The 16,114-nt window shown below is 37.5% G+C and overlaps 1 protein-coding gene across 1 annotated transcript in view; it reads right to left on the bottom strand.

Annotated features, from left to right (window-relative positions):
* Positions 1-912, bottom strand: part of DACH1 (dachshund family transcription factor 1) — a 458,628-nt gene extending 457,716 nt beyond the window's left edge. Inside the window, exon 1 of the mRNA XM_017895769.1 lies at positions 3-912. Coding sequence (XP_017751258.1) covers positions 3-277 — 275 coding nt within the window. The 5' untranslated portion in view covers positions 278-912. The remainder of the gene's footprint in view (positions 1-2) is intronic.
* Positions 913-16,114: the final 15,202 nt, after the last annotated feature.

Below are 16,114 nucleotides of genomic sequence, written 5' to 3'. Positions count from 1 at the left end.
CGCCGCCTCCGTTGCCACCGCTGCCGCCGCCGCCTCCGCTGCCGCCGCCGCCGCCGCCGCCGGTGGAGGTGACTGTGGCCGCCGCCGCCGCCGAAGCAATGGGCTCCGGGCGGAACAGAGTTGGCCCAGAGGACGCCGGGGGTCCGATGGAAGGAGCCGGAGACGAAGTCGCCGAGGAGGTGGAGGTGGTGGTGCCAGAGGAGGAAGCAGACGTGGAGATTGGGGGTTGAGGGGGGACCAGCTGGGTCGGAGGGATCAAAGCCGCCGGCACAGCCATGGTCACATATAAGGGGAAACAGACGCAGGAGAAGCGAGGGGAAAAGTTGCCACACACCCCCGGGAGGGGAAGGGGAAAAAAGGGGGGAGAAGGAGCGAGGGGGCCAAACAACAACAACTCCAGGAGAGAACGAGAAGGAGAAAGGGAGAGAAGGGGGAGAAAAGGAGGTGAAGGTAATAAAGAGCGAGCGCAGGAGGGGCGAGCACGAGAGGCGCTCTGGAGAGAAACGCACAAAAGTGTCCCGCAAGTCGAAATGCGAGTCCTCTCCGGGGGCTGGGATCGAGGGCTGGTTTGGGGGGGAAGGGGGGGAGGGTCGGCTGTTGTTGTGTGGGTCCCGCTCTAGCACAAAGTTAAGAATGAAGGTGAAAAGGAGGAGGTTTGAAGGACTTGGGCTCTCCCTGGCAAGTACATTGATCAAAGATTGAGAGGGGAATGACAGAGAGAAAATGAGCTGAAAAGTGCAGGCTGCCGGCTGGACGAGTTGTTGTTGTCACACGGTGCAGAGGGGAGGAGCTCCGGAAACTTGAAATACCCTTTGAAGCCGCAAAAACCTCACTCACTAGTATTAACCCAAATTATCCAACCAGGAACTCGGAGCAGAGACTCCGAGAGCGCGAGACACTGGAAAGGGAGCGTGCGAGGAAAGGAGGAGGGGAGGGGGAGGATACGGAAAGAAACTGTGGGAGGGACGGAGAGGAAAAGCCAGGGACACAGAAGTGGCGATCGGAAAAGGAGAGGGAGATCATCTACTTCTCTTCTACTACTACCGTTAGATTGCATGTCTCACATTCCATTTCGTTCGCGGCGACTGGTAATTTTTTCCAAAGCTTCTAAACAATCGCCCGCCAACTTAAAGAGGAGCCAGAGCGGTCCGAGCTCTCCTTCAAGGATTTAGGATCCATCTCCACGCGTTTTGGCAATGAGCTAGAAATGAAAACACAGCCCCCACTTCATAATTATTCAGAAATTATTTTGAGGAAAATTCACATGTAAGCAAAGCATAATGTTCTTTTGCATATGATTGTTTTATTTCTCTACTAAATTATTTATATAAAGATAGTGAAAAATTCCAGGACAGTTTTCAAGTGGTGAGAAGAAAGTCAGTCCGAAATCGCTTAAGAATAATGGAAAGCTCTGTATTCAATTCCATATTTCCTAATATGTGGTGGAAAGAAATTCTTGCCTTGATGTGGATGATTTAGAATAACTTCACTGTCGCCCCAAAAGCCAGTGAGAAATACCTGTTAAACCTAGAGATACCAAGGAGATAAGGCATCCTTGAAGATTTAGAAAGTGGAAAAAGGCTTTTCTTACCCAAAACTCTATAATTAAATCACCTGTCTTACATAGTAACCAACTATCCTCATGTCCTTTAAGACCCAAGGCCAGCTGCTAATGTGTTTTTTGAACAACACAATAGTTTTTTTTTTTCTTTTTTTTCATGTTTGAAAAGTGCTGTTGTAGTTTTGGAAAGTCCTTTTCAATTTGTCAGTAAATATATGTTTTGTAAATAAGAAGAAGAACAAAAACAAAGCTCACTAGTTGACTTGTAAAGACGGGTAGCTGTGCTTAAAACAACATGAGGCTGAGTTTAGACTGGACTCTCTTCCTCCTTTCCTTCCTCTTTCCTTTTCTTCTTTTTTCTAACTTGTTGCATTGAGGTATTTATTCAAGGATTTTTGACTAACATATGATTTGAATATGGGTCAAATCTATTTGCTACTCATATCTCCAAGTATCTTCAATTAGTTAGCCTTTGAACCGGTCTACACATGTTCATTAAGTTTATAAGATATGAAGCAATGCTTTAGCATTTGGCAGATTTTTAAAATAAACTATTAGTAGCAGGTTCACAGTGTTGGGAAATTTTATAATACAATTTTCACCATTCTGGTGTTGAAATGATCAGATTTCTCTTTATCATTTTAAGCCTTTGAACTCTGTGAATCGTAATGTCAAAAAGTGCAAGAACTGTCTACCGAGAAATAGAAATATGACACTATGGACTAATTAGTGTATGATTATACTAAACTTTTTGGGACATAGCAGTTAAATCAGGAGGCTTTCCTGGGAGATAAGAATTCAGAAAATCGATTGTTGCAGAAAAGTCCGTGAACTTCCGCAAGGACAACAAAAGTTTACACAGTTGTTTGGCCTGGTTAACCAATGTATTGTAATACATTCAGAAATATTTTTTGTTAAGGTTTTAGTCTTCAAATTTGTTATCAGTTAAAAGTAGGAATTCAATATATATCGCATATATCAAAACACTTCCTTAAGTGTTTTTGCATGTTTTAGAAAGTACTACTTTTTTAAGACATGCCAAATTACTATGTTAATGAGGGGAGGGGAGGAAGAAAGTATTAAGCCCTGAAAAGCTAATTTGATTTTGGAATTCTATGCCTAACTTTAATAAATTTTGATATGGTTTTAAAAGACTAAACTATAGTTTCATTATGTTAAGTTCTAGACCCACAAATGGAAAAATGGGAATTAAATGCCGAGCATCTGCCATTACCATTCTCATTTTTTACATTTCCTTAAACTATCACTCACCCAATACCTGCCACATTCAGAAGCTACAGACAGGAAGTAATGATAGCAGTCCAAGCCATAATCCCACCTTGCTTCGAAGCAAACTCCAAATTTTCTGCTGTAGGGAAACCTTTGCCTTCGAGCACGTGCTCCACTCAGAAGCAGGGCTTAGAGATATTTGCCCCAACCTGAATGAGAGCTCTCAAGACTTCCTTCCCCTGACCTCAGGTCTCAAAATCAGTTCAGGAAAGCACCACTTACCCCTTCGATCAAACAATAGGATTAGAAAAGACATATAGCACAAATTAAAATATGTAGGAAATAAAAACCTTGACAATTTTGAAGGTTTTATCTCTTTTTTTCTTTCTTTTTTTTTCTTTTTCTTTCTTTTTGAGCAATGTTGCCAATGAGTAAGGCAAACAGTTATTTAACAACAGCAGATAAATCAACTTAGAGATTTTGAATTCTCACTCCATTGCATATTTAGCTTTCAGAGCTTTTGTCTTGCTTGTTTATTGTTTTACATCTCCGCTTGTTTCAGGTCCTTTCCCTCCATCTCATCTTCCCCAACCTTCACTCAATTTGCATAAGCAAAACTCAAAGTACTGTAACTGATATTAGAAAATTCTCCCTGTGTGTTGTGAAGATGTATTGTGCTGAAACCAATAAGACTGTTTAAAATTCAAAGACCTGCAAATCGTTCTGTTTGTCCTTTGATAGGGCCTGTGCTGATTAAAATGCTACCAAGAAAGCTTAATTGCTGCACTAATTAAGAAGTCTTTAATTTCTTTCCTAGGATATCGTTTGAAGCTTAGCTTGTACTAGTTCAGGGAAGGTATTTTCTTCCCTCCCTCTACCCCCTTCTGGCCCCTCCCCTCCCTTTCCCCGTCCTCCCTTCCCCCCCAACCCCCGCCCGACAAGGAGATCCCTACGAATGAGAACTAACCGAGAGAGTGGTCTCAGGTCTTGCTATCTATTACTTAACAAAAATCGGCACAGGATGCAGAGTTCAGTACAGTATGAAATGCAGTTTTGAGAAGAGCTGTAAGGTTGCTGTAAGACAGTAAGAAAATACAAAGTAGCTGTGGCAGCTAAAGTCCCGATGAATACCTGGATGACAACGGGCACTTTAGCCCGATGATGAGAGCATCCTATTTGGTTAAAAGGGGCAGTGGCAGGGAAATGAAACAGGGACACATAAAAACATACTTTCAAAACCTGTGGTTTAAAAAAGAAGAATAAATCTGTAGAAAGATGGACTTAGAGTTGGGATTTGGTAAGTATAATTTTATTTTATGAGTATGAAAATATGAATTCTATGGGGATCTATTTTTGACCCTTTTTATAACCCAGGGAAGCACAGCACTGTATTACATCCATTCCATTCTTATCTATTGACCTATTTTATTCACTGATTTCTCAAGTGGGGAAACTGACTAAATGATTTCACAAAGCTTTCTCTGTAATCAATAGTCATTTTTTAGGTTTATTCATGCTGCATTATAATTCTGGTAAATGAATGCAAAGCAGAAGATTGTAAGAAAGATACAAATATTGACAAAGCCAGGATAAGTCATGTCTTTAAATCTTCAGAGTTTCAATATAATAATTGATATCATTATTTGAAAAAAGGGAAATGCATATTTCATAGCATATAAAAAACTAAAATGATGGAGTAACTTAAAGGCAATATATATCTGAATGTATTTCTTGAATATCTCAAATTTTCCTAAAAGCTTAGAGTATTTTTTTTATAGCATCACTTTTTATAGCATCACTAAGTGAAACGGAAACAATTTGGGCATTTGCAGAAATGACAAGAAGAAAAGATTCACTGCAATTTTATTATTTTAATTTTTTCCCAAGTTCTCTTAGAGACATGCACAAAAACATACAGATGTATATTCCAGATATAGAATGAATCCCTTTCAGTGACAGGACAGGGAGATAAAATGCTTAATAGATTCAAAAGGAGATTTACCATTCTGAGCACGACGTCACTCTAATTATGTTTACTCTAATTGAAAGCAAGGTTTTTTGGAATCTGAAATTAGTTTCAGATTTTTTTTTTAAATAATGCAAGTAGATCAAATGTTGATCACAAGCATTTCAATCTTTCAAAATGTATTGGAAAATTAAATGAAAAGTGGAGTTTGGTACAAACAATGCCCCAGGGCAAAAAACAACTAACACTAGATTTTCCAGTCCAGCCATAACACAAATCAATTTGAGCACACTTCTATGGCCAGACTGCCAGATTGTTATGACTGCTAATTCACTCAATCAAAGAGTGCATTAGCACACCCGGCACAAATAGCTTTAACAATAGAGTGCATTTCTCAACAATTCCAAGATATATCTGAATAGAGAAGTAAAGAGGAAGATCATTTTTACATCTACATATTTACTAATGAACCTGTTTCCTTAGGAGAAAAAAAAAAAGATAAACTTCAAGCATAGGTTTATTAAAGAGCTATCAAAGTTTGGCAAATCTAAAAAGATATCAGGGTACCAGTAGTTCACTGACTTTGTTAAACGTTTCTCAGGAGAGAATCCAAAATTGATGTTTGCACTTCAGTAGTAAATCATTGAAGATGGAGAAATTATGCCAAGTGACTGTCTCAAGCCTTTTTAACTCAGACACACAGCCTTCTCAATCCGCTCAGCAGATAAACCTCAACTACCTTAAGCAAAGACTTCTTTACTTTTACACTTTCAGACTCTGTCTCCTGACTTTTCCTTCCAGCTTCTGACTTTTGGTGACTCTCACTTCCATTCCTTCCCTCTCTTTTCCACTGCCCTCCTTCTCCTCAAGAACAACACAAGACTTAAGGATGCATTCTCTAATCAAGCACAGAGAGCTTGATGGTGAATTACCCAAAGGACAAAAGGTGGGGAGCTGAAGGAGAACAAATCATAATTTGAAGCACTCAAACTTTATATTGCCAACTTTTATTCTTAATAAAGAAGTGGTTAACATAGTTATAAATAGCTCTGCTCTGCTTTACACCATGGGAATGCATAGACTGTGTATATATACTTACTGAATGCATTGCAATTGTCTATTCACATTCACCTTTACATAGTTCCCATAGACAAATGGTGCAGTTTTCACCACTGTTAGTCCCTCCCTAACCCATCCTCATCCCCTTTTCTCCTGGTTCAGGATGAAGGTGACATGTGGCAAAAAATACTTCACTGGTCATGGGGTACATTCTGAGAAATCTATAAACTCATACTGAAGAGAGAGGGTACTGGCAAGAAGAATAGTTACACATAAAATAAATTCATCCTGGAATTGCTTCCCTCACTTCAAACTGCATCACTGCTATGACACATGGTCAATTTTCCATGATAATGTAGTTATACCTTCCTATCACTACTTACTTCCAGTTAAGTGTCCTTAATTTCATCTGTAGGTTGGTATTAAGGGCTGCCCAGCCTACTATTCAATTAAAAAAATAAACACTTTGAGATCATTGTAGAGTCAGATTGTAAAAGGAGGCAGCAACAAGAATAACATAAATTGAGATTAATTCCCTTCATCTCTTAAATCAGGTCATTGTAAGAGGAATGGGGCACTCGACTGAAATAAGGTCAAAAAGTCAGACAGATATTTCAATCCCTAGTTTTGTAATAAACATCATACTTGTAACTGTACCTTTTAATGTATGGCATTTTCTAATTGTCATATTCTTTTCTCTTTAAATAACCCAACACTTGCTTTCCTCTAAAGAAGATCATCATGAAGGCATATGAATTGCTCAAGAGACATAGTTGAGATGGGGAGAGGATGTATAATCTGTTATAGCATAAAAATATGTTTGATATTGAAGCATAAATTATTGTGCAGTTTTTCAGCATTAGGAGAAATGTATTTTACTTGATTATAAAAGTTCCTGTTGATTTTCTATATGCTTTGTTGTTTTAACTTATTATCTTGGTCCTTTTTCTTTCTCTATGCTTAAAAGAAGAGGTCATTGTCCAACAAATAGCCTATAAAAATTGTTTTATTTGAAGTCAGAAATTTCATGGATTGTTAGAAAAGAATAAAGTGTTTATTTATTTATTGCCTTCCAGAACAAAGAGATTTTTTTAAAAGTTGAAAGAAGAACAATTGCCACCTTCTAGCCTGAGATCTTGTATGTCAAGTTTCAGCCCAGAGCAAATTTTTACAACAAGTTATAAACCCCTGTAACAGAGGGTTTATTATAATGGAAGTGCTGACACAACCTTAACTATAGCGTTGTAAACGGCTATGCTATAATATCCATTAAGCAGAAAGAAAAATAAGCTGGCTGATCAATAATTTATACAAAGAGTACCAACTGCAGACATAATAACTGTAATGTTTGCAGAGCAATCTCTCTGCTCTCCAGGCTTAACAGTAAACGCAAACTAGCAACGCTGTTAATTTCCAACTCCTACAGATAAGAATACAAACAAATTACTTAAAATTATATTTTGCTCAACATTTAGCATGCCTGGATGGGATAAAATAAAATTTAATTATGATGCAACTTGTGCCGGATGCAAAGCTGTTTTGTTTTCCAGCACATTTTATTATGAAAGGACATTCATTTGGAACATCAATTATGGGGAAATAGTATGTTTCAAGGAGTTGACTTGGGTCAGGCAGGTTCTTCTAAGAGTTATTCAGACATGGAAACAGACTGACACTGTTTAACTTCAAAGAAAGTTACAGGGTTTTACAGAGCCACAACCTGAAATACAATACTGCATGCTCTGATGCAAGTCAACTGACAGTAAAAACACATCTTGTCATTAGAGTTTACAGGAAAAAAGACATTGGTTTGGAAAATGTGGCCATCATTAGCATCCAGTGTATCTAGGAGTGCTTATTTAACATGAGCTTCATTTGCATGGAAGCACAGTGTGTCATTTCTATCTAATAAACATAAATCATAAAATGCGAGCATTATTTTCTTTTCTGGAAAGTTTTTACAAATATATTTTAATAGCTGTCCATATTCATTAGTGCTCACTTTTTTTAGTTTTACATATGTAAAGTATGTTATTTTGATATTTTATTTTCATTGGTGTCTTTTAAAGCAAGAAAATAATATTTGACAATTCAAGAAGGGAAGAGAAGAATTGAAGGATTCCTAATTGCCCACTATGTGCGTACTGGAAGTTGAACCAGAGTTTACATTTCTGAGGTTCACATCTCCATCAGTCTTTTTGTCTGTACATTTCCTGGTGGTGGGATTAGTCGGGGGTGTGGAACTCAGTAGAACGAAGAGACTTTGCTATCAGAGTTGTAAAATGGTGTATTACCCTGTGAGCAATTGCACTTGGAAAGGAACCAGTAATTTATATGAGAAGTGTTTAAGATTGCCTGCTCACCCAGTGATCCATGCCAGGTCAGTTCCAGTAATGCTAGAAAACAAAAGGAGGTGCACATCACTGGGAAAGAGACACCTTATACACCTTAAGAGCTTGTGAAGGGAAGCACTAAAATGCCATTTTCTCAAATGAACTGATCATTACCATTTAAAATCCTGAGGGCTGTGGGAATGGGGAGGAGAGAAAGAATTTTTCTTTTGATTTAACAGGGCTCTGAAGTACTGGTTTTAAGGGGAGGTGTTTTGTTGGGATTGTGTCTTAGCCCTATGCTTTAGCAAAGGTTAAATCTTGAAAAAAAAAAAAAGGTGCAGTTTTAAAACAATGAAATGGAAAAAGACACAATGGCTCTGAGAATGCGCCTGGCCCATTTTAAACTAAGAAATTAACTGTTTTTAAAATAATTCATACAAATAGTAATGCAACCCTCTACTACTAGTGTTCATGCCAGGCTCTAAGTTGTTGCTATTAGTATTTGATTTGAATAGATTTTCCCAGATCAACCCTTCACTCCTCAAGTTTTCAAGAGAAGGCTGGGATACTGGCAGGGTGCTATATGAGAAAGTACTTCCTAAGAATTCTTTACAGACTTCTTTATTCTTGCTTAGCATAACCCAAGTGCCAGCTCTGAATATACCTCCTTTGGGGAGATGTTTCAATACTGTCATCTTCAGGCACATGCTTTTCCCACATGCTTTAAAGTCATTTTAGCTTTTGAACCGGAGTTCAGTTCATTCACATATCCAGCATATCTTCATAATATACTCTTTCATATTTGGAGAAGAAACTAAATAAAATGACTATTTCTGACTAAGTCAGAATTTATAATTAACTGATTGGCTCAAGATTCCACACATCCAGGAATCTTTGCTGATTTATTCCTGTGTGTTGTAATAATTTTCACACTGCATTCTGATGGGAGAGACAATTATCTTATGTGTTTACACTTGTTGATATGTTTCTCTTCAGGTGGTCTCAAGTCATTTCTTTTGCTTTGGATATCTACTATAATGCTTAGGGTTTGTGGGGTGCCCAATAAATGTCAGCTGGGTAATTAAAAACTGATAGTATGCTATGCCATCCATTTCCTTTGCCCCCAAATTATGTAAACTGCTCCTTCTCCAAATGGTATATTGTTTGATTCAGACCAAGATATTGATAAGTAGTAAAATTGTAGATATGCTCATTCAACTCTGTCCTAATATACAATGAATTTAGGACACTTCTTAGAGCAAAAAATCCGAGATGCTAAGAAGCTGGGTCTCAAATAGCTGGAGAAAAGAATCATAGGCCTGTAACTATGGCAGGCATTTGGGACCCATTTAGAAAAGAATCTTCTTTTCTTAGTCATCAGAGGAGCCATTAGAGTCTTCATCAGGACTGAAAATATAAGTGAGAGTACATCTTGGAGTGCTACTACAGAGGAGGAGGAAAAGTAGATGAGTGTGTGAAATTTTACTTACCAAATGTGAGTAAGTGTGCATATGTGTAACAATTTGTAAAGTTGTTTACTATAATATCACCATCACTTTAATGTACATAGCAATCTCTGTTATATGAAGCATACTTATTTTTGTGCATCGACCATATGCTAGTTGCTAAGGATGCAAAGGAGAAAAAGACACTCATCCCTATCAGCCTTTACTGTACATTATTTCTGTTGAGTCTTTTTACCATAACACCATTGAAATTTTTTGTTAGTGGAGTCTGGAAGATCATCTAATCCTAACATTGCAGATCTCATGCTACCATTTCCCCAGTGACCATGCCAGACATCACAAATGGCTTTCCAATCTTTCCCTTCAAGATCTGAGGCAATCTCAGTAACACTGTCAGGATAGAACTGTAGTCTGCCCCTCACTATGAGCCCAACAGATTCATCCTCATGTATCACTCCTGATCTTGCAAAAGAGAAAATTGACAATTAACAGTATGTGAAAATGTCCCTTTGTACTCACAGCTAGTTAAGGCACAGCTAGTCAGGTATTAGTTTAAAATCAAATCCTCATTGATTTGTTCTCCCAACTACCCTAAAAGGAAACTTTCTGGGTAAAAGGGGGGAAACATTTTTATTTCATTTCATATGTAAGAGAACTGAAAAAATAATAGAGAGGCCCAGTTAGATCCAAACTCATGATTCTCTTTCTATTCCTGTATAATAGATCTCCGTGTGCTCAAATAATAGAGCTACTGATGTGTTCTCAATGGCTACTTAGATGAATGCACTGATATGCTACAGTGCAACATAATGGGGATGAAGGAAACAAACAAACACAAAACTTGCAGAACTACTGTTATTTCAGGGATGAGACTTTTTGAGATCTTGAGAAATACTTCACTTGCATGTGATGTTAGAAAGTCAAGCTGCACAAAGCCTTGTGATTCTTTGACTTTCGTGATCTGGTTTCCTTTGGTTAGAAAATGGCAGCATCCACCAGTAAAAGTCACCTACCTGTTGGAGTGTGCTGCAAAATCAGGCATTGGGCCAGCAGTTGATTCCATAAACACTTTTCTATCGTCTCTTACCAACCTCAGTCTGCTTTCCATATGGGACTATCCAGGCTCTTTCTTCGATCTTTTTTCATCCTTATTTCAAAAAAGGTCACTTTCTACTTGTTTCCCAGATGATTCAGGGATCACTCAGAGCTCTTCCTAACAGAGCAATCCCATGCTCTCCTGCTGCCACATTTAAATTGTCTGAACTGCGTGACTTTTTCATTTACTCTCCCTTTAGAGTGAAGCTGCAAAGTAAGGAAGACTTGAATGGCCTTGCATCTTCAAAGAAGTGCCTTGAGCTCTGGAATGCAACAAAGTGGGAGAAACCACTAAACATAACACCGGGAAATGTCAACAATGAGGCGGGAATGCATGGGCAGGTGGATGGAGCATTTCTAGGCATTTTCTCAGACAAGGCAACCAACTCAGTTGAACTAGAAAATGGGTCTTTTTCCCACAGAAACTAATTTAACTGATTTTTGAAACACATTGATAACAGCATTAGCATAAATACATGCTTACCAGGCTGTTCTCTGTTATGTTTTTATGCAAGTGATTTGGTTGATAAATTAATAATTGTGATTACTAAAGAAGAACTACATTTCCAATAATCTGAACATTTAGTCCTAATAGGAAGCTGTAGGTCTTGACTTATTAAAGCATTAAAAAAGATGGAAGGTCAAACTAATTTCAGCAGCTAAAATGCACTCATACTTAATTGTAGTGTATTTCAAGCTAAACTTAAAAGAAAGCAGAAATGTTCCTAAATGTTTTATGCCTATAGCAGCAATTGGTAGTTAAATTAGTTCTAAGCACAGAATATGAAAAGAGAATATATAATTAATAATCTATAACTGACAAGTTTCATTGTAAATATAATAGGTATTAGATGGTACATTCAGCAACTAAACAAATAGCATTTTGTATGCAAATGTAAAGAGACAAACTTATGTCTTGTATGTTTCTTTTAACCTTAACATTCAGGAATAATCATCATCACTATCTTGATAAGTTTTCTTAGGCAAAATGTCAAAATGTTCTTCTAGTAAATCTGACTATTACTTGTTGAATTTCCACAAGAAGCCCCCTAATCAGGAATTGTCAAAGGTAGATACATAAAGTGTTGTTTACACATCTTGAGTTTACATATATTAATATTATTAGCTATTATAAAACATAAGACATTCAAAAATCAACATCAGATTAATCTTGTATGTCAAGCCCTCTAAATGTATATGGCACTTAATTCATACTGAAAAAAAATTTTAAAGAATATTTTCTAGGAATATGTACTTGTATTTTTTAGCATAAAGTCTCTTATTTTAAAAATGTGATCACAAAATATCTTTTAATAATTTAGCTACAAAGAAATAGTTTCAAGGAATTGCTTTCTATGTCACACACACACACACTCACACACACACATACTTGTACACACACATACTTGCTCACACATGCCTATTTTCAGAATTTTCTAAGTAGCAATTACTTTCTTAGATTTATAGTCTATAATGCATGGCATTTTTGGTATCCAGAAAAATATATATTTTTTTGTTTCCATTTAAGTAGTTTTAGTCTAAAAGCACTTGCTAATCATAACAACACAGCAAAGATTTGTTATGTAAACATTTTACTTTATTATCAGCCTTTGTTTTCCAATACAATGCTTTAAAAATATCCTCTGTTGTATAAAGGACATTGTTGCAAAAAGGCAGCTCAAAACTTGTCCTTCCCTTCCTTTCATTGATCTGTTGCCTCTTAGGCAATATGAACAGCTGTCTCCAGCTCACCCACAAGCAAGCTGAACATAATAATAAGGTAGTGTTACTGGCCTGAATCTATGAATGATTATACAAAGGGTGCCAGCTCTTTTCCATTAAAGATAAGGTAACAAAGATACCATAGAGAAGAAAACGGGTTAGCAAAGCAAGCGTGTGCTTCTGCCTTTGAGGTTTAGTTATTATTCCTCCGGTAACCACTGAGCTTCTCTTTCCGTTGGGTTTCCAATAAGGTGAAGGTGCCCTCTGTAGGAGACTCCCAGTAAATGCCGCTTTTTATATTTGGGTGACAACAGGCAAGTTCCACCCCCCTACCTCCAATTTATAAATAAACAAATAAATAATCACAGAACTCTGTGTGAGTAGAAGCTTGAACTCTATAAATCTTAGGGGGAAATTAGTATAAAGCCCACAATGATCTATGTAAATGTGGTTGCTTTTTCAAAATGAGAGAAATGGAACAGTGAGCAAGCTATACAGCATGTTGGTGTTTGATATTTACTGTCACTGTGATATGTAATAGAATAGGCTTTATAAATTCAGACATGTTCCAAAAACAGAAAGATAGAAGGTCTTGGCATAGTTGAGTGAAAAATGGATCTAAACAGAAAAATCCTTACGCAGAGAGACATATTCACCACCTAATAAATACACCTCCCTAAAAGGTCTTCTTATCTTCCCTTACTATAAAGGTTACCATAATGCAGATTCATTATCAGTCCCACTGGGTAACATATAGCTCAGTAAGAAATTGCTTTTGTTAGCATGCTCATAGAAAGAGATTAGCTATTTCACCAGATCTCTTGGGGCTATTTGAAATTTTGGGAATTCTCTCTGTAATTTAAAATGGAAGTTAAAGCCAATGCGAATAGACTAGGGAAAATCTCACAAATTAAACCTCTCCATCTGGAAGTTTCTTCATCACTTATTGCAAAGTACAAGCTGAAATCGCATTTGTTACAGGCAGGAGAGAGATTTCATCACTGATGATGCAATTACATTTATATTAATGTTTTAATAATTAACTATTTTGGTTGCAAAGAAAAATGTAAAATGGAAATGCTTACCAGTGTTTTGGATTTTATTTTTTTGTCTTTATTAACTTTGTATATTACTTAGATTTTATCACTGAAATCATCTATGTACATTATTTAAACTATGACTTTTGCCTCTATGGAATGTGTATAGGAGAGTCTACTATCACCCGTATTGCAAGTTAGGGGATGAACAAGTGGGCATGGAGGCATAAGAGAAGGGGGATTACTTGCATCCTCTTACCTATCTGACTTCATTTGTCCTCAGTATTTTATGCTCAAACATCCCCTTCTCTGTGAATCCACTTTCCCTTACCATTGGCCACTTAACCTCAATAACAACGATATTATGGATTACTATGTACCAAGCACTGTGTGAACACTGTGCTAGATAGTTTATATGGATTATCTCATCTAATCCTCATAATACATAAGAAAGATAGGCAATTTTTTCTTATCCCAGTATGAAAATGAGGCATCTAAAGTCTGGCTGATTAAATTACTTGACCAAGCCTACCCCACAGTCTGCTTTCTTTTCCCCAAGGATACCACTCCCTTCTGTCCTCACTTATTTTCTCACCTGATTGTTTTTCTACATGTTCAACTTATTTGCACTCCTGTCTTCCTAACATAACTGCCTGGTGAATTCCCAGCCAGCAGTAACAGCTATCTGCCATCCCACTGGATGACTGAGCATTGCTAAAGACTCTCCCACAGTTATGCAGAATTGTATCCTTAATTACTCATGACTCTTAGTTGCAAGCTTTAAAATTTAAGATAGTTTATCTAGAAAGGGGCTGAATCCGCTCACATCATCACATCAATAGAATTCAGGGCTCCAGTTGGTCTCAGGGATAATTTTGACCAGAGATTCAAACGTCTCCTCATATCATCTCTGATTTCTGAAGACACACTTGTCAAGGTGTCTTCTTCAGTTCCTCATTTTAGTTTCTAAACAACTAGATTCATTGTTTCTAGAAGCAACCATGCACACTGCTTCTAACTCCAGCACCCAGGGACACAAATCCAAGGAAGAACTCTCATTGGGTCATCTTGGACCAGGTGCATATTTCTGAATGAAGAAACTGATCAAGGGCATTATCAGGTAGTGGTTAAGAATGTGTGGAATGTGAAACTAGATTCCTGGAATGTAAAACCTGGTCTATATGCGACTTGGGACAAGATTACATCCCAGTGCCTGAATTTTCTTATATGAATAAAAGGAAATAATAATTGTACCTACTTCACTGCATCACTATGATGATTAAATGACTTACCATGCAGAACTTAGAATAATGACTAGTTCTGAATATGTTAGTTATCAGTGGATCATTTAGGCCTTAGGATTGGTTCAGCTTGGGGCAGATGCTCACTCAGCTCAGTCAGTGTGACCGTGGAGGCAGAGTAATTAAACAGCATTGAAGCTCGAATTTGAGGGAGATTCCTACCATGGGAGACTGCGAAATTTTTCAGAAGGAAGAGACTTTTCCAGATGAAAGAGTGAGAAGTGCTAGATGGACAAGTCACCAGACACCAGGAAGAATACTATACAATCAGGAAGAACGTATGATCTCCTATATGAATGGAGAGCCACTCAACCATCTTTTTTGTGTGTCCTTAATCAGCTCCATTGCTCCTTCCTCTCAGTGATAATACCAAAACTTTCTTAAATACTAAACCCAATTCCTCAAACAAGAGATGTGTACTCTCTATTGACACTCTTCCTATTGCAAGAGGAAGCTTAAGATCATCAGACTTTCACCATTTCTTGATTGGACTGTTCCTAGAGTCTCTGTTCTGACTCCCTTTCCCAGTCTTTCCTTTCATCCATCCACATTATTTCCAGATTCATAATGGAACTTGAGAGTACTACTTTTCATATAAATCTTGAATATAGGTCATGCAGTCTATATACTAAAACTCTTCAATAGTACCCCTTCACCTCCAGCATGAAGTTCAAATTAGGACTAAGTCTGACTTAGAATACTTTGTCTTTCCTGTTTTTGTATTTGGATACTCTACAGGTCTAGTTTTTATTTTGTTGTTATTATTTCTACTTTGTGACCATTTGTTAACTTGTTTTAAATAGCTAGCTAGCTAGCAGACAGAAAGAAATCAATAACTAGTTTGCTATGGCTACAGTCACAAAGTACTACTGACGTAAGCAACAGAAATTTATTTTTCACAGTTTTGGAGACTAGAAGTCCAATCTCAAGGTGTCAGCAGGTTCAGTTTCTTCCGGAGGCCTCTTTCCTTGGCTTACAGATGGCTACCTTGCTGCTGTGTCTTCACATGGTGTTTCTTCTGTACATTCCCCCAGTGTCTCTCTAAGCATCCTAATAAGGACATCATTCAGGTTGGATTAAGGCCTACCCTAAGGACCTCATTTTAACTTGCTTACCTCTTTAAAAGCCCTGTCTCCAAATATAGTCACATTTGGAGTTACTGGTTAGGGATTCAACTTATAAATCTTGAGAGGACACAATTCAGCTCCAGGTATAACTTTTATCTTAGAAAGTCTAAAGTGCTAAATTTGTCAAATTAAATCATGCTACTCTTCTGGTGAAAATACTTAAATCGGTTCTCACTAGACTTTGAACAGCACTCTGGTCTTTTTCTTCGTGGCATTT

The sequence above is a fragment of the Rhinopithecus bieti genome, unplaced genomic scaffold (assembly GCF_001698545.2).
Source record: "Rhinopithecus bieti isolate Rb0 unplaced genomic scaffold, ASM169854v2 scaffold_2244, whole genome shotgun sequence".
NCBI lineage: Eukaryota > Metazoa > Chordata > Mammalia > Primates > Cercopithecidae > Rhinopithecus > Rhinopithecus bieti.
The sequence above is the reverse complement of the archived record's forward strand: the minus strand, read 5'-3'. Positions and strand labels throughout refer to the sequence as shown.